Raw genomic sequence first — 25,432 nt, forward strand, 5'->3', positions numbered from 1 at the left:
ATGATGTCAGGAATCCTCTGCCTCCTGGCCCTTCCGTTCCTCCTCGGCCAGACCACAGGGGATTTGGAGCCCCCAATCCCCAGCACCCCCTCCAGCTCTTTCCCTGACTCTGTGCCGAGCTCCAGCTTCCTCTCTGCTTCCAGCTCCAACAGCAGCTTTGGTCCCAGCCCTGGCTCCGTGTCTCAGGTGAGGAGGCCCCACAGTCTGAGAGCTGTGTTCATTCCCTTCCTCTCACTTTTTGGGGACCTGAATATAATTTCATGGATGGTTAGACTTGAGCACTGGAAAAGATTTACAACTTCCTCTGTTAACTATAGGTGCCCCAGAAATGAATTAAAACCTGGGTAAAATAATTAAATTGTTTGCCAAGGGGACAGCATCTTGGTTCTTCCACTGGAGGCTTTAGGGAAAGAATCTAAACTTGAAAGAGGTTCTCAAACTTGGCTGCACTTTGGAATCTGGGGTAGGAGGTGAGGGTGGGAGGGAGACTCTGAAAATAGAGATGTCCAAATTCTATCCCAAATGAGAGCTCTTAGGGAAGGGTCCCAGCCAGTAGAAGCTACAGAAGTTTGGTTTGCTGCCCACGCACTAGGGACCCTGAGGAGCATGAAGAACAGCCCCGAGGGAGTGGGAGCCACGGGGCTGCAGCTGGAGCCCGAGGGTTTGTAGAGGAGGTGGGTGACAGAAGTCGGGGAGGTCTTCAGGAAAGTGTTCTTACATGTAGATATGTGCCCAGAAGAGTATGAACTCTCTTCTAGGTTCGCTACGGGAAATCATAAGAGCCATTTCCAAAAACAGCAACAGCAGTAGCAATAAATAGCAAAACAAAACAACAACAACAAGAGCCAAAGAATGTATTAGAAAGGGACTGTCCCAGCTAGGCCCCATTACTAGGCCACATCCTGTGCCTCATCCCTTGGGAACTGAGTCCTGTTTGTATCTCCTTTGAGGAGCTAGGAAGAGGCAGGGAGGGTGAGACATTAGGGGCCGGGAAGCATTTCTTCACTCCAGCTCTGCCCACATGGGCTCTGGGCCTCTCTGTAGGAGCCCTGCTCTGTAAAACCCAGGCTTTCCTTGCTATGGTGTGCCGTAGAGGGTAGAGGAACCGTAATTCCCCCAAAGGCTGTCCCTGTGCTCCTCTGTGATCTTTATTCACAGGTCAGGTTGCTGCTTACATGCTCCTATCTGAATGGAAGGGCCATTGGGAAAAGGGGAGGAAAAGGCTTTTCTGTAGTTTCCATTTTGCCATCAGAGCAAAGGCAAAAGCAGAGTAATGCAGGGGCACCTGGGAGGCCTTGTGGGTTAAGTGGCCGGCTCTCGATTTCTGCTCAGGTCAGGATCTCAGGGTCATGGGATTGAGCCCCGAGTGCTGTCGGTGCTCCGCGCTCAATGGGGAGTCTGCTTGTCCCTCTCCCTCTGCCTTTCCCTCTGCTCTCTCTCTCTCTCTCTAAAATAAATAATAAATCTTAAAAAAAAAAAAACAATGTAGGCAATGGAAACTTGTTGATCAACAAATGGTTTGGATAGGGCCCAGGTAGAAACTGCCACAACAATGTTCACTGAGTACCTAATAAATGACAGGGCTCACATAATATGTGTTATCTGATTTAACCCTCAGAGGTCGGTAAAATTAATGGTCCCATTTTGGAGATGTGGAAACGGAGGTTTAGAGAGGTGACATCATTGGCTTAAAGTCACTAAGCCAGCAGATTATATAACTCAGACTTAGTCTGCCCATCCTCTTCCCCATCTCTCCCTAGGCAGCTTTCTATATTTTGGGGGGGGGTATAGATGAAAACTGCTTATTTTTAAGAGGAGAATGGTTTGGGAATCATAAAGATGCCCAGATAGTCTTTGTAGCCAGAAACCAGATGCAACGTTTTATCCCATGATGCTAAGTAACTTCTGGGGACAGTTAGAACTGGTTAACATTAAAGAAATAGGTTAACAATAAATAATGGATTTTGAAACCTCATCACCAATCAGAAACCATCATTTGGGGAAGATGATCAGCTAAAATAACAGAAAATAAAATATAGGTCAAGAAACAGAGAAATCCAGTAGGCCCGTTGTCTGGTAAAAAGATAACTATTTAAAAGTAGATAAGGAATGGTAGTTAAATTGCACTTAGAGATTTTAATTTCCTTCCTGGTTTACTTATCTCCCTCTGGTGAGTCAGTATCACTACCCCAGCTTCTTTTTTATTGCAGGCTAGGTGTCACTTCCACTATAAACCCAATTTTCTAGGGCTGGCTGTCAGCTTGATGAGCTCTTTGGAAAGTGGTGGAAAACCCCTTTATAACTGTCATTGAGCAAGTTCCAAACGTATCATTTTCTATACTTTGAAAATGTTGAGTACTGTAATTTTATGCCTTGAATCTTTACAGGCACTTAGACCTGGCTGCTAATTAGAGCCAATTGCAACCTTAAATCACAAATGTGAGTCACACCTTCAGCTCCAGCGCTCCGAGCACTCCACATGCCTCGAATGTCCCCCTCCAAAGAAGGAGCTGCTATCAGGGTCCTCATTTCGCAGACAAGAGAAGCCGCCATGCTTTGTTCCACAGACAAGAGAAGGTGCCAGTGACTGGCAGAGTTGGAACATGGAGTCGTGTGCTTTTGTCATCAGGCTAAGGGGCTTGGGTTTGTTGAAAAAAAGGACACGAAGGCTCTCTCATGACAATGGACCTGATGCACTGGGAAGGAATTGGGTCTTATTTGTCTCCCTAACACCACAGCCTGAGGAGCTGTAGACACCAGTAAATGTTAATTGAACACATGCTGCGCGAGACCCCATCAGTGTAAGATGTCTTGTAAGGTACAGAGGGTCCTGTTTGTCCCCCACAAGGGAGATTGCAGACCCTTTCAAAGGCCAAGGAGACAAGCACATGTCTGTGTCTCCCATTCCTTGTGTTATACTCGTGTAGAGCTTAAGCATTCACTGCAAAGAGAGAGAGACCCATCACCATTACCTTCATTGTCTTTGAATGTGAGGAGCAGAAATATCTCTAATGGGAGACACTGATCAAACTTATGGACCATTTTGATGTCAGCTGAGCACACTGGGCTGATGATAAGCGGGTTGGAAGCCAGGGAGTCCACAGTTCTGGGACAGAGATGTTCAATAGAAGACAGTGGAATGGCTGTCAGCAGGGCTCATAATTATTTGTCTGCCTTTCAGGTGAACTTCAGGACTAAAAGTTGTTAGCTGGTGGTTTCTGGTTGATTATCTAGAGACTGCTTGATGGTCTCCACTATTTTCTGATTTGACAGAGCTTTTCAGCGAACTCTAAGAATGGTTCAACCCTGTCTTGCGCAGCTAATTAACCTCGCCTTGTCAAAACGCAATGCAAGACATTTCTTGGGGGGTAGACAGTTGTTATAATAAGCTGTTTTTTTTTGAAAGTCCACGATACATTGGTCCTCCGTAAAAGCCTTGGTATGCTTGAACTGGAGTCTTTCTAGCTTCGGTGGGAGTGATAAACCTGGTTCCAAGGGAAGCTGGTCTCTCTAACAGACTTCTGGGGTAGCTTGTCCAGGCCTTCTTCATCCCTGGCAAAGACCCTTACCTTAGCCCCCTCCCAGCCCCCATGTTCAGCATAAACTTGCTTGTCTCTCCTCCTTACTCCCCAGTTCCTACGGGTGTGGGATGTGATTGGCAAAGAAAATTGAGACCAATGTCAAGAATTTACCTGGCATCTATATACATAAGCAGTGTGTGTGTGTGTGTGAGAGTGTGTGCTCATCTTAAAGAAGATTAGGTTAAATCAACAAGCAATTTATTTGCAAAAAAGCCTGAATTAATTGGTCTGGAGGTCATTGACAGAATACATGTTGATTATAGATGCATCTAGGTCCAGCTTGTTTGGAAATCATGGAGGTTGGTAGATATTAAATGCACAGAGCACACAGTCTCCGCTGCAGCGAGCTGACCTCCTAAACTTTGAGGGGTGTGGTCTGTATCTCTTCAAATTCTGCAAGCCATTGCTCTGCCCTTGGTAGTTTCAGGGAGACGGTTCAGTCTGATGTTTCACAGGTGAGCTTTGGGCTGGCCATCAGATGAGATCATTGTAAAGCTCAACCAGTTGGCTGCCAAGAGTTCCTCTGGAAGGCAACAGTAGTAATAAAAAAAATGTTAATTGTGCTGGGATCCCCTTGGGGAAGTTCAAAGGGGACAGAGGAAAAACAGGATCTTTCAAACCTGTCATTTTAAAATATGCAGCGGCACCAAAGTGTGAGCCTGAATATCTTAAAGAAACATCAAATATTTTAAAATGACTTTTCTGCAAGTGGTAAGCTGGAAAACTTAAAAACATTTTTTTTGCACAAAACCTTCAAACTCCTACATTATGCAGTCTTTTAAAAATGGCTGGTTTGTTTCCATTTTGAAGAATGTTAATTACACAATTTCCTGGGTGAAGAAAGGATGTGAATTTGCACTGTATATTTTCCCTGTAACCCATATCCATGGTGGTTTTCCCATTCCAGTCATTGGAAGGCATTGGGTTGGGGTTGGGGTTGGGGTAAAGAAAATGAGTGCATGGAAGGAAAGGGAGAGTGCCATCTACTGATTACTGACCACATACCAGGGACTTGGCTTACATTACGTAGTTACTCTTGGGGATGACCCTGCGAAGTGGGTTATCTCTATTAGATGAGGAAAGCAAGACTTACAGAGGGTTCATGTCCAATAAGTGGTAGAATTGGAATTCAAACTTAGGCGTCCCATCTCTTCTTTCTTTCCCTTTCCTTACATGGGAACAGTAATAATTTCCTTGACGCTTCCTCAGGAAAGGAGAATCTTCCTTTAGGTAAAGGTGTCTGACAGTGGTTTAGCCTGGCTGGTGGAGATGTGGCTGAACTGAGTGTAATCACTGTCTGGGAAACATGGTAGTTTTAGCTTGTGTCTCTGATTCTCTTCATTCATTCATTCATTCATTTATTAAAGATGTATTTATTTTAGAGAGAGAGCGAGTGTGAGTGCGGGGAGGGGCAGAGGGAGAAGGAGAGAGAGAATCTCAAGCAGACTCCCCACTGAGCATGATCCCAGTGGGGTTCGAGCTCACGACCGTGAGATCAGGACCCTGTGATCAGGACCTGAGCCGAAATCAAGAGGCGGGCACTTAACCAACCGCATCACCCAGGCGCCCCTGGTTCTATTCATTTATGTATTGGATTCCACTTGCTTGCCTCTGAGCGCACTTCGTAGGCCAATTTCTGTCCCTCCAGTTACCAAAAAGCTCATTTCCCAGCTTATTACTGATGTTGAACTTATTTTTCTTTACAGTCGCTTTCCAATTTCACTGGCTTCGAGGATGACCACGGCACCTGCCAGTGCTCTGTGACCCTCCCAGACACCACCTTTCCCGTGCAGAGAGTGGAACGCTTGGAAGTCACGGCTCACATTCTCTCCCAGAAGTTCGAGAAAGAGCTTTCTAAAGTAAGCATTGCTTTTCTTCCTCTTCCAGCCAAATCATGATAAGAACAAACCAGCCAACAAAACAAAACCCTTTTTACGCAGGCCTTTATAAGCAGCCTTCTTTGTTGTGCCCAAGCCACGTGCCTGCCGCCCATGGAGGCGTTAGCATTTGTTTTACAGTACACCCGCGGAGCTCTTTATAGCAGGAAAAATGAGGGCCCGGGGAAGAAAATGGGATGGAGATTGTGCACGCCACGGATAAACTCACTTCAATATTGTGCACGTGTGATTGGAAAGAAGCCCTGAGCTCCCCCTGTGAAACCCAACCCTGCAATTTTTATTTGGTTTGGGTTCTGTTGTTTCTTCTTCCTTTTGGTCTTCTTCCTCGTCTTTCTTCCAGCTTTGCCTGTCTTTCCTCTCCTCTATCCTCTGTTCTCTCTCCCTTCTCCTTTACTTTTCCTTCCAATTCCTGTTCACTCCCCCTTCCCTTGTCCATCCCTTCTAGTCTCTCTCCCTTTCCTTCTTAATTTTTTTGATGTTTCCTTCTTTTTGGAAAGACCCTACCTCCTTCTTTTCATCTTCCTTCTCCTCTTCCCCTCTTGGAAGCTTGTCCTCTTCCTGTCTTTCTCCCTCTTTTCCTTTCTCTTCCTCTGATTTTCTCTTTCCAGTTTACTTTCTTCGCTCCCTCCCTCTGTCTCTCCTAACTCTGTCTCTGTATCTCTCTCTTTCATTCTCTCTCTCTTGTGTTATCCTCTGTTGTCTCAGCAGGAACATTACATTAGTCGTGTCTAGCATTAGACCAAAATGTAGGACTTCCCTGGGAATTTGAATCAATTCTAATAGGTCACATAGCCTTGGTAAAAACCCCGACTCCAACCCCCTGATTATGGTTTTTCTCTAGCCAGAGGAAGCCATCCCACAGGGTTTGCCTTTCTCTGAGCTGGCTGGAGCAATGTGACCTGGCATTCCAGTTTTGACCCCTTCTCCGTTTTTAGCCAAGTTAAAAATCAATTAGAAAGGCTCCCATTTTCTGCACAGGTGAAGTCCAAGCTAGGCTATAATCACATTATGCATTATTTAATACAACTCCATTAATTTACAAGGAGCTCTGGCTTTCCTGCAAGATTCCAAATAAGTTTTCCTGAGAAACTTAAACTTAGCTGCCTCAACATCCAGCACAGTTATCCTTTAAGACAAAAATTATGATGAGGCTGAGACCCTGCTTTCAACCTGAATTGGTAGATAAATAGTCTATGTTTAAATGAATGTCCAGGAAAATGTGTTTGACTACACTAGGAACCTAGCTTCTTAAGAAATAAAATGTCCTTGAATTAATCAGCAGAAAAGGCACAGCACTAAATTATAAATTCCCTCCATTAATATTCATAGCCTTATTCCAGCATAATCAAGTACAGATAAGAAGTTATGCATAAAAACATAACAAGTGGAGGAAAATCCTAAGTAAAGATCTTTTCAGTTAGAGTCATTTGCTTTGAAATAGTGGAAGCTACTGATTTGCATGTCTTCTTTGCTGGCAGGAGTGTGAAGGGCAGTTTGAAACCCCATGCTGCTCCGGAAGTGTGCAGCTTGCCAGGGTGGAGAGTACAGGACATTTAATTCCAATCCTGTAAAGGGGGCAGGTGGCATCTGCCTTGCTAGTAATTGGCAGGGAGGAAGTGCGGAGTAGGTGGGAGAACTTTCAGTTCTGAAGGCAGGAGTAGCTGGTCCTCAAGAAATCTGTGATTGCCGCCTAAGAAAGGAATTGACCTGCCCGTTGAGACTTGCCTCGTAAATTCTGTGTGACAGATGATAATAACAACAGCAAGAACAGCTTCCCTTTGTGCTTTTCTAAATGCTTCTGGGTCTGTTCTACTCTCAAGCGACTCTTTAAGGCAGATAGGCCAGTGTTCTTCCCATTTCAGGGATGGAAAAATGGAGGTTCATAAAGGTCAAGAGATGTAAATGGACAGGTCATTCCTCTCTTGGCTGGGTGAGCCAGGTCAGGAGTTTGGGTCTTCAGAATCATCCCAGTTTCTTTTCTCTTGGCCATGCTGTTATCAACCTCCAAGAAGAGATGCAGGAAGTCAGTCATACCTTCGATCCAGAGTTCTCTCTTCAGCTGAGGGCTTCTGAGTTTTCAGGTGAATGATTATAGCTGTCCCCGCGTTGTCTTGGAAATCACCGTTTATCTGGGGGCCTGGGGGGAATGCCCGATTGGACAAGCTGGCAGAAGAGGGTTTTGACTGCTTTGCATTGATTCATGATCTGTCAGTACACAGGGAAGATAGGGGCTGCCTCTGCATGAGATGCAGAAGGCATTTTATCCTTTTCTGTTGTTTATGCTATGGCCTCTTGTGACCATACTCAAGGGGATGACGCGAAAGGCAGCTCAGAGTTTTCTTTCTGTGGTCTTTGGGGCAAGTATTTAATAGGACACATTTGCGGATAGATCCTCATGCACAAGAAGGTTGAGGCAGTTGGGGAGACATTTAGGCAACTTACAAACAAACAACACCGATTGAACAATGTTTTGTGCAGTGAAATACAATAAATTAAAAGGTCAGATGGAAAAAACCCCTGAAATCACTGTTTCTCTAATAATTGCTACAGTTTATAAACATCCAGTAAGTGAGGCACCTTTTTTAAAAAAAGATTTTATTATTTTTAAGTAACCTTTGTACCCGACGTGGGACTAGAACTTAAAACCCCGAGATCAAGGGTCGTGTGCTCTACTGACTAAGCCAGCCAGGAGCCCCTAGGTGAGGCACTTAATATGCATTATCTCTAGTCTTTCCAATAATCTTGTAAGCTTGATGTCATTACCCCAGTTTATAGGAGGGAACTAAGGCTGAGAGTAATTAAGTGATTTGCTACTAAGTACTGAGGCAGATTTGAGTTTAGGTGACTCTAGCTCCAAAGTATTTCATATGTCTTCACAGTCAGTTNTTAAGCTTGATGTCATTACCCCAGTTTATAGGAGGGAACTAAGGCTGAGAGTAATTAAGTGATTTGCTAAGTACTGAGGCAGATTTGAGTTTAGGTGACTCTAGCTCCAAAGTATTTCATATGTCTTCACAGTCAGTTCAAGCTCAACTCATCTTGTTGGTAAAGATGTATTAAAATAACAGTATGGTTATTTATTTCAAATAATCTGGCCATAATTATGATCACAGGTTTTGAGGCAGAAACACGAGCCGGTCAGATTCTTTAGGCTACTAGCCGGCCACATGGCACCCCTGTCTATGATGAGACTACATTTACTGTGTAGAACAACAACAAACACCCCAAAGTGAACCCCCAAACAAACTTCGATTCTTAGAACCCACCCATGATGTCGTATGTGCATCACAAACAAACAAAAAAATGGAAACTCTGAATGTTAGGTTGGTAGTTTGAAGGCAAGCATAGGCGAGTCTTTGAAAGCTCAAACTTGTAGTGGTGATGAGCTTACAGTAAAGATGTTGACACAGGGAGGCGTCCCCTTAGGGCTGCTAGATCCATATTCTTGCTACCCATCTCTGGGCACGTTGGGCTGCTTCTGCTGACATTGCACTTCTGGGGAGAGCTGGATGTTCTCAGAATTGTCCACACCATCTCAACCCTGGAGAGTCGAACATGTAAGTCAGTAAAGTCCTCAAATTCCCTCCTGCCTTATTTTATTTGATTTTTTTTTTTTAGAGAGAGAGAGTGCATGCATGTGCGTGAGTGGGGAAGGGGGAGGGAGAGGCAGAAGAGGGAGAGAGAGAATCTCAAGCAGGTTCAGGCTGCATGCTCAGTGATCATGAACTGAGCCAAAATCAAGAGTCAGATGCTTAACCCACTGAGCCATCCAGGTGCCCCTCCTTCCTGCCTTCTTAGAACTCCATGGATGATTCTGGTTTTCCTGAACATCACCGAGCTTTCCTTTAAATGTCAGCTGAAAGAACCTCAGATTTTCCCCAAACAGAGCTTTAGAGACCCATTTTGTAGCCGATCGAGGGCAGGCATGCCACGCATTCTCGTAGGTGGCAACGTCTAGGTTATGCCTTGGTTTTCAGTGAGAATCGGGGAGAGCCACATTTTTTTTAGCAGGGATGACAGTTGGATCACTCATTTCTGTAGAACAACAGCTGCGATGTACCACCAACATGTTCCAGGAAAGCAGAGGGTGTGTCATGTGTTCCAAGAGCTGGCAAGGCCAAATGCCAGCAAGAATACTCATTTTGCAAACTTCCATTTCTGCAGTGGATTGGCACTTTATTATTATTATTATCATCATCATCACAGGCAAGTTTTATGCTTGATTTTTGTAGAAATTAAGAGGTGGCTACCTTTTATTTGTGTTTATACTTTTGAGAGGGGAACTCATTAGGTTACATATATATATTTTTCTAACCGCCTTATCCACCAAAATGTCACCAGCCTTATCAGCCTCCGAGGGATGCCACGGCTGATGGCAGCGAGCATCGGTTGCCCGAGGAGATACACTCTCAGTGCCAAGGGCTGCATTTTCAACTTTCATTAAAATCCTCTTTGCCTGAAGCCCTAGCCCTTGAGGTCTGTGGCCTATGAGTCTGCTCTAATTTGCACAGTGGGGTTAAGTGGAAGGGCTAAAATGACAGAAGTTAGGGCTGCCTTTGGTATTAGGAGGATTATAGGCCAACATCTGGCTCTGAATTCATCCAGCCCCGTGGATCAGCTACTTGACATGAGCATGGTTTGGGGAAAAGTATCACTTATGTTCGAATTTTTAAAAAGAATGCAAAACTAGCAACTTTTAATGAGCGGGTCCTTAAAAAAGCCATGGCATTTCTTTTAGAGATCAGATACAAAAAAGAACCACCAAATGTGTTTATTGAAATATCCACTTGGAGATTCCAATTATACACTAAACCACCAAGGGAATTTTTGCAAGTATTTTAACTTAATGATCAGACATTCAAATATATGCAACAAACGCATAAAAGTCTGATTGCAATAATCAGTTCTTGGAATAAATGTGGGTGCACTTAATGAGATGTGCACTTGACAGTTGCATATACACTCACATATTGTATAGTAAAGTTGGGTCTTTATGCTACTTTGTAAAAGATAGAGGGGCTCACAACCCAATGCATATGGCAGTCAGAGAAGGAATTCTACTTAGTGCATTTCTCCCACTTGTAGAAAATACTTAGATTTAGAGCAGTGTTTCTAAATGGAGGTAGGGTGATGGTGGTGGTGATTTTGCCCCCAGGGAACATTAACAATGTCTGGGACATTTTTGGTTGTCACAGCTCAATGGTCTATGGGTGTTATTGGCATCTAGAGGCTAGGAATACTAGTAAATATCCTATAAGACACAGGAAGGCACCCTCCCCCCGCAAGAAAGAATAGTCTAGAATATCAGTAATGCTGAGGTTGGGAAACCCTTCTTTAGACACGGCGTGTGCATTGAATGGGAGGAGGGAGGGCAAGGGAGTCTGGTTCAAACCAATATAGTTTGGAGACCTAATATTTTCAAACATTAAAATGGAAATTAAAATATACTTGTGTGTGATGACTCTGAAGCAAAGTTATTTTTAGTCTAGGCAAGTGCAAAATCCACCCCACCAATTGTAATAATTTTTTTTTAGTTTGCTTTTAGATAGATTAAAAAAAAAACTACTCAAATATATTTTTGATTCATTTCTTTACCAAAGAAGAAAGAAAGAAAAAAAAAAAGATTGACAGCAATCAAATAGTCCCCAAGGGCTTGGCAGTGGAGGAAGACTGCATGGTATTACTCTGGGAATTGACTTAAGCTTTTTGATTCCCTTTCAGGTGAGGGAGTATGTCCAGTTAATCAGCGTGTATGAGAAGAAGCTCTTGAATCTGACCGTCCGAGTAGAGATCATGGAAAAGGATACCATTTCTTACACCGAACTGGACTTTGAGCTGATCAAGATAGAAGTGCAGGAGATGGAGAAGCTGGTCACACAGCTGAAGGGCAGTGTGGTCGGAAGCACAGCAATCGTTGACCAGNCAGCTGAAGGGCAGTGTGGTCGGAAGCACAGCAATCGTTGACCAGCTGGAAGTGGAGGTAGGGAATGAACTCATTTCTGAGAGCTTTACTAGTAAATTCTCCCCAGTGGGCAGGTGTCAGGACCAGGCTACACATCTCTCTTCCAACTTCCAATTCTGCACTCTCACGTGACCGCATGGCATGTCCCGTGTTCTGCCTTCCGCGGACATCTGTCTTTGAACAGTAAGTTAAGCGCGATGGGAACATGTTCATTGACGAGCAGGTGTCATCCAGTGGTCCTGCCTCAGAACCAAGTGGCCTTTGAATGTCTCTGGAAAGGAGATGATATAAATCTGAACAACTCCGTGGCCAAGTTAGATCAAGCGCCTTTTCTGTTCTGGATTTATGCTCGTGGCACTAAGAAGCCACAATTTACCTGATTTTGTACTTGCTAGGTCTGTTTCTCCTTTTGCATGATCACGTGATCCTCGATCCCTCTTGGAACACTTCTCCACCTCCTGGCAACCCTCTTTAAAGGAGTTCCTTGTGAGTGCGTTTCTGTGAAGCCTTTAGCCTCTATGGATAAAGACCATCACATTAATGTTATGGTCGGGTAATTCATATGAATGAGAATTTACTAGCACGTCATGATGTGGGCTATAACTGAGAATTCTAGTTACATATTTCAGACTTTAAGTTTTCTCTGGCCCTCACCTTCGTTAGAATCATAATTATAATACAACATGAGTAAACCCGAGTTTATAGGGAAGGTTATTAGAAATGAACTTCAATGGACCTTTGTGGATGCTTTGACTAAGCCTGTGCTCTATTATTAAATCTGTTAAAATCTTTGCCATTTTCTTCTTGTCACACACATCTGCCTGAGATGTGACAGGCGTTCACGCTAAACCATAAAATGTATTCTTCCAAATGAAACCATTCAGAAGAATCTCGGGTGTATTCTCCAGCAATGTTTCACTAAGTGACAAATTCAGCCCTGGAATGTTTATGAAAGAAATTGCACAATAATATAAAGTCATTCTGAATTTTTATTTCCTTAGATAAGGAATATGACTCTCCTGGTAGAGAAGCTGGAGACGCTAGACAAAAACAATGTCCTTGCCATTCGACGAGAAATCTTGGCTCTGAAGACCAGGCTAAAGGAATGCGAAGCCTCTAAAGGTGAAAATGTTCCTGTCTCCCCACCTCCTCCTGCCCCTGGTAAGCATGCCGTGTTTTTACCACTTGAGCCAGGCCCAGTTAGGAGCCGAGAGCGGGCGGGGAAGGGATTTGGGATTGCAGTGGGGAAGGGAGGGATGGGATCATTGCAGCTCTCAGTTTCCTCTTCCATGCTTTGAAATCTCTCCCTTAGTAGCTCCACTTGCTATCACGTTCTGGGGCTCATAGAGGAAAAGCACTGATGATGAGTTGATTTAAAACAAAATCCACACATTACACGTGTCCCTTTGCATTTACTAACAAGAAAAACATCTCTGTGGTGATGGAGTTGTTGTTGGGGGCGGGGTGAAAGCTTCTGGAATCGGCAGGGCATCCACGCCGTCCTATGGACTGCAGGGTCTGATTGGCTCCTGTAGCTGATGAGCTGGGTTATGCCTTGGCTCTTCCTTCCCTCCTCCTCTCTTTCCCTCCCTGCTTCCATCTCTTTATTTTTCCTTTATGCTTTCCTTAAATGCACATGCTGTTTAGCATGTCTTATGATCGAGGGAGGCTTTAATGGATGGCCCCACACGCCCAGAACTTGCCGGTGTGGCCTGACGTCCCTCCTGGATGTGAGTTCCCAGAGGGCAGGGACGTCCTCTCTCTAACGATCATCCTTGGGGCTGGGTAGAGCATAGAGGCAGGTGCTCCGTGATACCTCCAGGAAGGGAGGCAGTGGAGTGTAGGGGTCAGGAGTATGGCTCTGGGACCCCGAAGACCTGAGCTCCCCAGGTCTGTGGCCACAGCAAAAGATCCTTCATCTCGTCAGTGATAAAGCAGGAGGACAGGACCTGCCTTGCAGGGTCGCTGTGAGGGTTAATGAAACCAGTCTTGGGAAGCACAGAGCTCTATGATTGGCACTTATGCACTGGAGTTTGTTATTATTATTAATGACGATAGCTGAAGTGGAAACCTTGCTGGGAACAAAAGCGGCTCTAGGTCCTCGGAGCTTCAGTGCACCCCTCTAGGTGAACGCGAGGCCGCCTCTCCGCCTCTCGGCTGCAGCCCTGGCACAGGGACGCTCTCTCTGCGGGCGTGAGCAGCTCTGCCCGAAAAGGGCCTGTGTCTGCTCATCCCATCCTACAACTGTTGTTGTTTTCATTAATTCCTCTTCCTACAACCTGTTTCCTTTTAGGCTGTGTGTTTCTGGGTCCTTGTCGATGTAGCTGGTTTCTTTAAGGCTTTAATTAGGTACCGCTGTCGTTCTAAGCCTCTTGCTGGAGCTGAGGAGACTCGTCCTGCCCTCTGCTTTGTTGGCAGTCTGTCATAGTATGACATATAGAGGAGGTTCAGGACAGAGCCGTGCCTCGTCCTCCATAACAAGCTAAGGTTAAATTCGGTCTGGGATCAGTGGTGTCAGTGTGCGTTGAAAATGTGAGCTCATTCTGCTGGGCCACGCAGGGCTCCATGAGGCAGGGGTCAAAGCAGTGACAAACCCTGATAACAGCTGAGCAAGGCTCTCTCCCTCCCTCCATCCCTCCCGTCTCTTCCTTCCTTCCTTCCTTCCTTCCTTCCTTCCTTCCTTCCTTCCTTCCTTCCTTCCTTCCCCCCCTTTCTTTCTTCCTCCACAGCAAATTTTCCTCGTGGAATAGATTTTTCCAGCACAGTTTTCTCTGCATTCCTTAGAGTAAGGACATTTTAGAACTGGAAGGGACATTCAGAGCCATCTGGCTCAGGTCCCTCATGTCTCAGGAGAAGGGGACTTAGGTGGAGAGGATGCTGCTTTTCTGAGGCCACATAGGTAGTTAGTGGCAGAGCTGAAGCTGACATGCAAGGCCCCTTGCTCTGTGGCTGTCTCAGGATCTGGAATGTCCGATGGCAGTAACTCAAGGGTGGTGGTGGGAGACAAGGTACACTGCTTGGTATATCTAAGGAGGAAAACAAATGAGTCTGTTGGATTGTTTTTGTTAGAATTTTTTTTCTAGAACTTTCCCCTAGGTCCTCACACTTAGACTTTTGTGAGCCATCCCAGCCCAGCTGTGTTGTTTAAGCAAATTGGACCCAGATTTCCTCTCACTTTCCCACAACCTTGACTGTACCTGGATCCCAGCCAAGCCACTTGGCCCTCCTCCAGCTTTGTTCATATTATATTTATGATGTTTGTATTAAACTGACTTTTTGTCATGTTTTTAAATCAATTTCTTTTTACTTGCTCTCTTTCTGTTTGGATTGGTTGATAATGCAGAGTTGGAAACTCCCCAGGCACCACAAAGTTGTGAGCCTATGGAGACTTTAATTCAAGTTACTCACGATTATGGGACTTTAAAATCTGGCCTGTCTGCTTTTTTTCACTGTGGAGTTGCACAGAACAAAAGGCTGTATGCAGGTCTCGGCTATAAAGCAGTTCTGCGTTCTCTGGGCCCCTCCCTTGAAGTTGCGGCTTGCTACCCCTGTGGTCAGCTTGGTCTTAGAACCAGCACATGTAGTTAGGGTTCAATAAAAATATTTGGTTTAAGCTGCAAATGGCATCTTTTTCTGCTTCATTTCATAGAACTTTCTCATGTAAAATAATTGGCCTTCTGCTCATTAACTTTTTTTCCTAAAAACAATCGACTGTCTCTAGGATCTCCTCCTGAATCTAAATGACAGAAGACAGGCAACATGTATGCACTTGCTCGGGGGTGGGTTGCCGTTGTGCTTGGCCGTGATGCTGTGTTCTGTGCTGACACGTAGTAGGTGCTCGGTACATGGTTGATGGAAGATATGGGGTGACCCGCCCAAATCCAAGGCCTTAGGAAAAGCAGAGGGTTGGGTAGTACATATCCAATAATTCAGTCAACTTGGTCTTCATCATTTTATGATGATGACCAGCTTAACTGCCTAATTCTCACAAGTGAATTGTACCCTCCTCTTCGCTCACAGTGTAGTTGTCCAGGTAGGAGATTGCACTCATGGATCCCAGATTAAGTTTCCTCTGTGTATAGACTTTGACTTAAGAAAAATTCTACGAACCATGAGACTTTTTTTTTTTTGGTACTAAAAATTTTAATCAGATAAACTAAGATATCTTTATGGGTTCTAATTCTGGAGTTTGGCACCTAGCTTCTAACTTTTTTTATCCAACTTTCAAAATTGGGCAATACAAATTTGAATTCCCATTTGTTGATGCAAATTGAAAACTTTCTACTACACCACACACAAATACAACCATGAGACTTTTAAAAAAGTCTTGCTTTGTGGCTTCCCAGGGTGTTTTCAGAATGCCACCAATATCTGATGAATTGCGTGATGAAGAGATTGCCAACCAAGGCTGCCCTTGTGTGGAGGGTACCTTGCATTATGTTCTTTGGAATGGATACTAGGCTTTTTGAAAAACTCAGATGTGTAGCAGAGTAGAGGCCTAGGGATTTATAAATAAGGTAAGCTGGGTTTGGGAGATTTGATCAGTCTTTCATTCCCTTATTCCATGATTCTAATTTGGTACCACTGCGTGGCTGGTCCTGTTCAGGGCACCAGGGTTACCAGGATGGCTACAGGAACCTCCAGAAACCACTCTGTAGGAAGGGAGACAGGCAGGTGGACCTTCAATTCCAACGTGATGTGATTATAATGCTGCTAGTTACCATTTACTGAGTTACACGTAACAACTTCTTCTTCTTTGTAAGAATTCTATAGCGTAGGTATTAGGATTTTTTTTTTTTTTTAACATAAGGATACTGAATCTCAGAAGGTTACACAGCCGGTAAGTACTGGANTTTTTTTTTTTTAACATAAGGATACTGAATCTCAGAAGGTTACACAGCTGGTAAGTACTGGAGTCAAGATTTGACTTGGAATCTATCTGCCAATGTTTTCACTGTACCAGGCTGCCTTCCATAGATGCTCTGATAGAGAGGTGCACCTGTGATTCCCAGAGTAACGAGAAAGTTCCAACAACTCATGAACCTGATTAATACCAAGTTGTCTTGGTTTCTTGCTTGTGGGGTAGCTGAAAGAGTACTTTTACTCTTATTTCTGTGGCATGTTCTTTTCTACCAGAAAATGCAAAATGATTCATTGGTCTCTTACATTCTTGGGTTATGGTTGAGCATGGGTGGTTGTCCCAGTGTCAGGGTAAACTTGTGATGGCCGAGGAAGGGAATGGAATACCCCTAAGACCTTGAAATGAAAGAAGGAGCGGGGAAGGGGTATGAGATTGGTGGTGGGGTGGGAAAAAGCTTGGCATAGATGGGGTAAGGGGGGGGGCTCTGGCTGGGCTGGATGAGCAGTGGGCACCCGGCTGGCTATCAGTTTCAGTATTGTTTCCAGGTTGGTTTGCTGCCAGAAGTCGAGGAAGCCCGCCATGGCCTTTTCTCTTGTCTGTCACTGCTGTAGCCACATCTGTAGTATTGGCAATGATGCTCAGTTCTCTTCTTTTTTTCCACCTCCTTTGACTATAGCGAGGGCCCTAAAAATGGCCCAGAGGACATCAAGGAGAAGAGGGGTATGACAAAAAGGACAGGAGAATGTTTAGGAACGGTTGGAAAGTGAGAAACAGAGATTGTGGTTTCAACAAAGATTGTGGTATTTATACCAGGTACAATTTTTAATTTCCTCTTATTATTATTATTGTTATTATTAATGGTAGTAGAAATAGTCATTTTTAAAATAATTTTTTTATTATATTATGTTAGTCACCATACAGTACATCCCTGGTTTTTGATGTAAAGTTCGATGATTCATCAGTTGCGTATAACACCCAGTGCACCATGCAATACGTGCCCTCCTTACTACCCATCGCCAGACTATACCATTCCCCCACCCCCTCCCCTCTGAAGCCCTCAGTTTGTTTCTCAGAGTCCATAGTCTCTCATGCTTCATTCCCCCTTCTGACTATTAAGAGAAGTTTATTTTGGTTCCTTTATATCTAAGGATTTCCACATCTAAGACAGATCAGTTTATGCTCTTTAACCCCTTGATAATGCTTGGATACATTTATGCATCATAACTTTCCCTTAAGTATTTTTGTTGCTGTTGGTTTGGGATATTTTCTTTCCAGGAAAGCAAGATTCAATTAAGCAAACAGTTCCTAAGTCTTCCAACCTGCAAGAAAAACGTGACTTTCTTTCATTTCCTCAGAGTGAAATGTAGTTAAATAAATAAGTTCTCAGGAAGATATTTTAACTAGAAAATCCACTTTGTAGCATATGGACACTCAAACAGTTTTTGTTATCATTAAACTGAACACACCGCTAACTTTATTTTAATAATTCATGCATTGTTTCATAAACAAAAGCAAACAAGCATTCATCTGAGAGATCACTTTTAGGAGAAGAAATAATAATTTATAATTTTATTTATTATTTCTTTGGTGGAGAACAGTCTCTTGACTGAACACACGTTGCTTTTTTATTTATGAAATGGTGCATGCATTATTAAAACAAACCTGCGACTGTGTTCTGCTTAATGATATGCAAAATTATTTGAGGTTGGGTACAGAGTGGTTTCATTTCTCTACCTGTTGTATGGTTGGCTGGCTTTCCCACCAACTATGGATTTATGAGAGCATTTAAGGAGCACGTATGTAATTCTGGGACCAAAAAGCCCCAGCAGATTGGAAAAATAAAAGCAGGGTTTCTAGTAATGGTTTCACCTCTGAGCCAGTCCTTGAGTAAGGAGAGGAGAGTGGGGGGGAAGTTTAGCAAGGAGAGGAATGGGTCTTTCCATATCGGTCAGAGGCACAGACTTACAGGCAAAGCTTANTAGAGAGGTGCACCTGTGATTCCCAGAGTAACGAGAAAGTTCCAACAACTCATGAACCTGATTAATACCAAGTTGTCTTGGTTTCTTGCTTGTGGGGTAGCTGAAAGAGTACTTTTACTCTTATTTCTGTGGCATGTTCTTTTCTACCAGAAAATGCAAAATGATTCATTGGTCTCTTACATTCTTGGGTTATGGTTGAGCATGGGTGGTTGTCCCAGTGTCAGGGTAAACTTGTGATGGCCGAGGAAGGGAATGGAATACCCCTAAGACCTTGAAATGAAAGAAGGAGCGGGGAAGGGGTATGAGATTGGTGGTGGGGTGGGAAAAAGCTTGGCATAGATGGGGTAAGGGGGGGGGCTCTGGCTGGGCTGGATGAGCAGTGGGCACCCGGCTGGCTATCAGTTTCAGTATTGTTTCCAGGTTGGTTTGCTGCCAGAAGTCGAGGAAGCCCGCCATGGCCTTTTCTCTTGTCTGTCACTGCTGTAGCCACATCTGTAGTATTGGCAATGATGCTCAGTTCTCTTCTTTTTTTCCACCTCCTTTGACTATAGCGAGGGCCCTAAAAATGGCCCAGAGGACATCAAGGAGAAGAGGGGTATGACAAAAAGGACAGGAGAATGTTTAGGAACGGTTGGAAAGTGAGAAACAGAGATTGTGGTTTCAACAAAGATTGTGGTATTTATACCAGGTACAATTTTTAATTTCCTCTTATTATTATTATTGTTATTATTAATGGTAGTAGAAATAGTCATTTTTAAAATAATTTTTTTATTATATTATGTTAGTCACCATACAGTACATCCCTGGTTTTTGATGTAAAGTTCGATGATTCATNTTATATCTAAGGATTTCCACATCTAAGACAGATCAGTTTATGCTCTTTAACCCCTTGATAATGCTTGGATACATTTATGCATCATAACTTTCCCTTAAGTATTTTTGTTGCTGTTGGTTTGGGATATTTTCTTTCCAGGAAAGCAAGATTCAATTAAGCAAACAGTTCCTAAGTCTTCCAACCTGCAAGAAAAACGTGACTTTCTTTCATTTCCTCAGAGTGAAATGTAGTTAAATAAATAAGTTCTCAGGAAGATATTTTAACTAGAAAATCCACTTTGTAGCATATGGACACTCAAACAGTTTTTGTTATCATTAAACTGAACACACCGCTAACTTTATTTTAATAATTCATGCATTGTTTCATAAACAAAAGCAAACAAGCATTCATCTGAGAGATCACTTTTAGGAGAAGAAATAATAATTTATAATTTTATTTATTATTTCTTTGGTGGAGAACAGTCTCTTGACTGAACACACGTTGCTTTTTTATTTATGAAATGGTGCATGCATTATTAAAACAAACCTGCGACTGTGTTCTGCTTAATGATATGCAAAATTATTTGAGGTTGGGTACAGAGTGGTTTCATTTCTCTACCTGTTGTATGGTTGGCTGGCTTTCCCACCAACTATGGATTTATGAGAGCATTTAAGGAGCACGTATGTAATTCTGGGACCAAAAAGCCCCAGCAGATTGGAAAAATAAAAGCAGGGTTTCTAGTAATGGTTTCACCTCTGAGCCAGTCCTTGAGTAAGGAGAGGAGAGTGGGGGGGAAGTTTAGCAAGGAGAGGAATGGGTCTTTCCATATCGGTCAGAGGCACAGACTTACAGGCAAAGCTTAACCAGCCCCCCCGCCCCTCTGTGATAAATCAGGTAATTCTTTTCAGCTCTGCTCTTGGCTCCAGCTCACATCATGTGCTCTCCACGGCTCCCTGATTCCCTCCAAGCATTCAAAGCCAGATCGAGTGATTCAGGTTCTGTTCCTCCTTCCCTCACCTGCTCTGCTCCAGGCAGTAGGATGAGGGAAAATGACCTCGAATGTACTTGAAGTTGAATTTTCTTTGTCATCCAAGAAACAATGTTACCCATTTGTAAAGGGTATTTATTAAGATCCCAGAAAATGTGTGTTCCACTCTGGATAGTTATTATAAAAATCCTGGAGGAATTTTATTTTATTTTTGTAGTTCATAAAGGATTTAGTTTGGCAGGGATTTCAGAGTACAATGTAAAGGGCCAGTTGCCCAGCCTGGGTCATTCACTGGTGTTACAGGGAAGGTGGATTCAGTGGACCAGTAAGTCTGGTCCCACTTGATTGTACACATTATGACTCCGGTGTCCAGTTGGGGAAGGTGAAGTACTTGCCCCATATTCTGTGGCCCAGTAGAATACGTGGTATGAATAGCAAGACCTATTTTATAACTCTACAGCAAGATGGTCACCAAGTGATCTATGTAATGGGCTATGCTTTGGGCACAGAGTAGGCAATATTGCCCTGAAATAACTTCCATGGCTTCTCAAGGCTGATATCCCACCATGAGAGGACCATCTTTGTATCTTCAAAATACCATATTTAAAACTTCCTCTTCTGAGATTGGCTTGGGACAGCATTGGTACTTGGTGTATGCATTGGGGTGCCAGGGAGGGGCAGAAAGGTGAAGGGCATGGACACTTACCCAGGATAGTCTTCTCCTTCATCACAATTGTACCTGATCCTGGGAAATATCAGGCTTTATGGGAAGAGGGTAGGGTCTGGGATGACCTGGCTTTCTTGATTGCTCTGTAAGAAAGATGAAATGTTAAAAGATTGCAAAATGCTTTCTGATAGAAGAAAATCTGTTAAATCTATCAAGTCCTCCTTTCCTCTTTCTGGGCCCTCAAACCTTTTTAATATGGCTCTTGGAAGCTTTAGCATCCCCATTTCGAGAATGAAAGCCCACTCATGGAAATAGAAAATCGTCTTCTCTAGAGCCCACGGCGGGTTTGCATTGAGACTGACACCAAGAGAAGGTTTTGGCTCTTCTCCATCAGAACCACTGTCGTCACTGAACCTTGACAAGAAAAATCTTTATGGATTCCTTTGGTTCTTAGGGTGTTAAACCACTTGTGTCATGTCATTCATTTTTCTCTAAGAATGCCCTTTTATGTTCTTGTTTGTACAGGGAGCTGTGGCCATGGCGGTGTGATGAATATCAGTAAACCGGCTGTAGTTCAGCTCAACTGGAGAGGGTTTGCCTATAAGTATGGTGCCTGGGGTCGGGATTACTCTCCCCAGCATCCAGAAGGGGGGCTGTATTGGGTGGCACCTTTGAATACAGATGGGAGAACTCTGGAATATTACAGACTCCACAATACACTGGATGATTTGCTGTTGTACGTAAATGCCCGAGATTATCGGATTACCTATGGCCAAGGCGGTGGTACAGCAGTTTATAACAACTTCATGTATGTCAACTGGTACAACACCNCAATGTTACCCATTTGTAAAGGGTATTTATTAAGATCCCAGAAAATGTGTGTTCCACTCTGGATAGTTATTATAAAAATCCTGGAGGAATTTTATTTTATTTTTGTAGTTCATAAAGGATTTAGTTTGGCAGGGATTTCAGAGTACAATGTAAAGGGCCAGTTGCCCAGCCTGGGTCATTCACTGGTGTTACAGGGAAGGTGGATTCAGTGGACCAGTAAGTCTGGTCCCACTTGATTGTACACATTATGACTCCGGTGTCCAGTTGGGGAAGGTGAAGTACTTGCCCCATATTCTGTGGCCCAGTAGAATACGTGGTATGAATAGCAAGACCTATTTTATAACTCTACAGCAAGATGGTCACCAAGTGATCTATGTAATGGGCTATGCTTTGGGCACAGAGTAGGCAATATTGCCCTGAAATAACTTCCATGGCTTCTCAAGGCTGATATCCCACCATGAGAGGACCATCTTTGTATCTTCAAAATACCATATTTAAAACTTCCTCTTCTGAGATTGGCTTGGGACAGCATTGGTACTTGGTGTATGCATTGGGGTGCCAGGGAGGGGCAGAAAGGTGAAGGGCATGGACACTTACCCAGGATAGTCTTCTCCTTCATCACAATTGTACCTGATCCTGGGAAATATCAGGCTTTATGGGAAGAGGGTAGGGTCTGGGATGACCTGGCTTTCTTGATTGCTCTGTAAGAAAGATGAAATGTTAAAAGATTGCAAAATGCTTTCTGATAGAAGAAAATCTGTTAAATCTATCAAGTCCTCCTNAACCAGCCCCCCCGCCCCTCTGTGATAAATCAGGTAATTCTTTTCAGCTCTGCTCTTGGCTCCAGCTCACATCATGTGCTCTCCACGGCTCCCTGATTCCCTCCAAGCATTCAAAGCCAGATCGAGTGATTCAGGTTCTGTTCCTCCTTCCCTCACCTGCTCTGCTCCAGGCAGTAGGATGAGGGAAAATGACCTCGAATGTACTTGAAGTTGAATTTTCTTTGTCATTCAAGAAACAATGTTACCCATTTGTAAAGGGTATTTATTAAGATCCCAGAAAATGTGTGTTCCACTCTGGATAGTTATTATAAAAATCCTGGAGGAATTTTATTTTATTTTTGTAGTTCATAAAGGATTTAGTTTGGCAGGGATTTCAGAGTACAATGTAAAGGGCCAGTTGCCCAGCCTGGGTCATTCACTGGTGTTACAGGGAAGGTGGATTCAGTGGACCAGTAAGTCTGGTCCCACTTGATTGTACACATTATGACTCCGGTGTCCAGTTGGGGAAGGTGAAGTACTTGCCCCATATTCTGTGGCCCAGTAGAATACGTGGTATGAATAGCAAGACCTATTTTATAACTCTACAGCAAGATGGTCACCAAGTGATCTATGTAATGGGCTATGCTTTGGGCACAGAGTAGGCAATATTGCCCTGAAATAACTTCCATGGCTTCTCAAGGCTGATATCCCACCATGAGAGGACCATCTTTGTATCTTCAAAATACCATATTTAAAACTTCCTCTTCTGAGATTGGCTTGGGACAGCATTGGTACTTGGTGTATGCATTGGGGTGCCAGGGAGGGGCAGAAAGGTGAAGGGCATGGACACTTTACCCAGGATAGTCTTCTCCTTCATCACAATTGTACCTGATCCTGGGAAATATCAGGCTTTATGGGAAGAGGGTAGGGTCTGGGATGACCTGGCTTTCTTGATTGCTCTGTAAGAAAGATGAAATGTTAAAAGATTGCAAAATGCTTTCTGATAGAAGAAAATCTGTTAAATCTATCAAGTCCTCCTTTCCTCTTTCTGGGCCCTCAAACCTTTTTAATATGGCTCTTGGAAGCTTTAGCATCCCCATTTCGAGAATGAAAGCCCACTCATGGAAATAGAAAATCGTCTTCTCTAGAGCCCACGGCGGGTTTGCATTGAGACTGACACCAAGAGAAGGTTTTGGCTCTTCTCCATCAGAACCACTGTCGTCACTGAACCTTGACAAGAAAAATCTTTATGGATTCCTTTGGTTCTTAGGGTGTTAAACCACTTGTGTCATGTCATTCATTTTTCTCTAAGAATGCCCTTTTATGTTCTTGTTTGTACAGGGAGCTGTGGCCATGGCGGTGTGATGAATATCAGTAAACCGGCTGTAGTTCAGCTCAACTGGAGAGGGTTTGCCTATAAGTATGGTGCCTGGGGTCGGGATTACTCTCCCCAGCATCCAGAAGGGGGGCTGTATTGGGTGGCACCTTTGAATACAGATGGGAGAACTCTGGAATATTACAGACTCCACAATACACTGGATGATTTGCTGTTGTACGTAAATGCCCGAGATTATCGGATTACCTATGGCCAAGGCGGTGGTACAGCAGTTTATAACAACTTCATGTATGTCAACTGGTACAACACCAGGAGCATTGCCAAAATTAACCTGAGTAACAACAGGGCTGAAGTGACTCAAAGTCTCCCTAACGCTGCCTATAATAACCGCTTTTCATATGCTAATGTGGGTTGGCAAGATATTGACTTGGCTGTGGATGAGAATGGATTGTGGGTGATTTATTCCACTGAAGCCAGCACGGGTAACATGGTGATTAGTAAACTCAACGACACCACACTCGTGGTGTTAAACACTTGGTACACCAGGCAGTATAAACCATCTGTTTCTAATGCCTTCATGGTATGCGGGGTTCTGTATGCCACCCGCACTCTGAACACCAAAACAGAAGAGATTTTCTACTATTATGACACAAACACAGGGAAAGAGGGCCGACTAGACATTACATTGCATAAGATGCAGGAAAGAGTGCAGAGCATTAACTATCACCCTTTTGAGCAGAAACTTTTTGTCTATAATGATGGTTACCTTCTGAATTATGATGTGATCTTTAATCAGAAACCCAAGTAAATGTGATAGGGTGAGAGAGGCAGAGAACGTTCTTTGAAAAAATGGTCTTTTCCACTATTTAGCTATCCGCGGGGGAATTTGGAAGTGTGTTTGCTTAGTAGTGATATTTGGGAGAATAGTTGTGTCACGCTGGAGACAGGATATTTGCCCTGATTTGATGATTCTCTTGGAAGGTGTCTGCCTCCAGAGATGCCTTTCCCTACTGGAAAGATGGTCCTTGCGGGGTGGATGGGATTGTGGAGGTCTAGGGGCATTATGGGTCCCAGGAAGGTGGCAGTGGTCCAGGCAGCATCTGGAAATGAAGGATCTTGAAGAGAACTCTTTATGGCTTTGGGGGATTCTTTATACCAACGTAGCTCAATGACCAGTTCTCCCCCTTGTAGCCAGGCTAATTCATCCATACTTGAAAGAAACCTGGGCTCAATTAGGCAGATTAATACCTGAAGCTCCTCAAGGGATCAAATCTCCATCTTTGTTTTTCTTACTGGCACCTGGAACAATGTTTTATAGGTAGCAGATTAGTAAACTTAGCATGCTTATATTATATCTGTAAAATGCTCAGAGTTTTCTAAAGAGAGGCTCTTTTACGCATTAAATTGTACACTGTAAATCGGTCCCAGGTGGACCTACAGATGAGGCACTTGATTTTTCTTTGCTCCCTCTGTCCACCTATATAATAGTCATAGAGCCCTCCTACCTCATAACGTCATCCCAAAGGCAGCTCAGAAGATTAGAACCAGACTTACCAACTGATTCTCATCCCCCCACACTCTCCCCGTTTCTTGCCTCCTGCTTTTTATGAAAATTAACCTTTTTTTTTATGGCATGGATAGAAGAAAAACAAAATCACATTTTTTGTCTCTTCTTGAAATTTCACTTCCATGATTCTAAGACCATAGGAGGATCAGATGGCAGATAAAACACTAGTATATGTGGTTATATGATA

General features: G+C 43.6%; 1 protein-coding gene across 1 annotated transcript; it reads left to right on the forward strand.

Moving 5' to 3' along the window:
• On the forward strand, positions 1-25,432 carry OLFM4 (olfactomedin 4). The gene is made up of 6 exons (XM_034663795.1): positions 1-186; positions 5,288-5,440; positions 11,201-11,374; positions 11,412-11,459; positions 12,443-12,602; positions 23,684-25,432. Exons 1-6 carry the CDS (start codon positions 1-3, stop codon positions 24,484-24,486), a joined length of 1,524 nt encoding a protein of 507 aa, XP_034519686.1. The 3' UTR covers positions 24,487-25,432.

Source organism: Ailuropoda melanoleuca, chromosome 7 (assembly GCF_002007445.2).
Source record: "Ailuropoda melanoleuca isolate Jingjing chromosome 7, ASM200744v2, whole genome shotgun sequence".
NCBI lineage: Eukaryota > Metazoa > Chordata > Mammalia > Carnivora > Ursidae > Ailuropoda > Ailuropoda melanoleuca.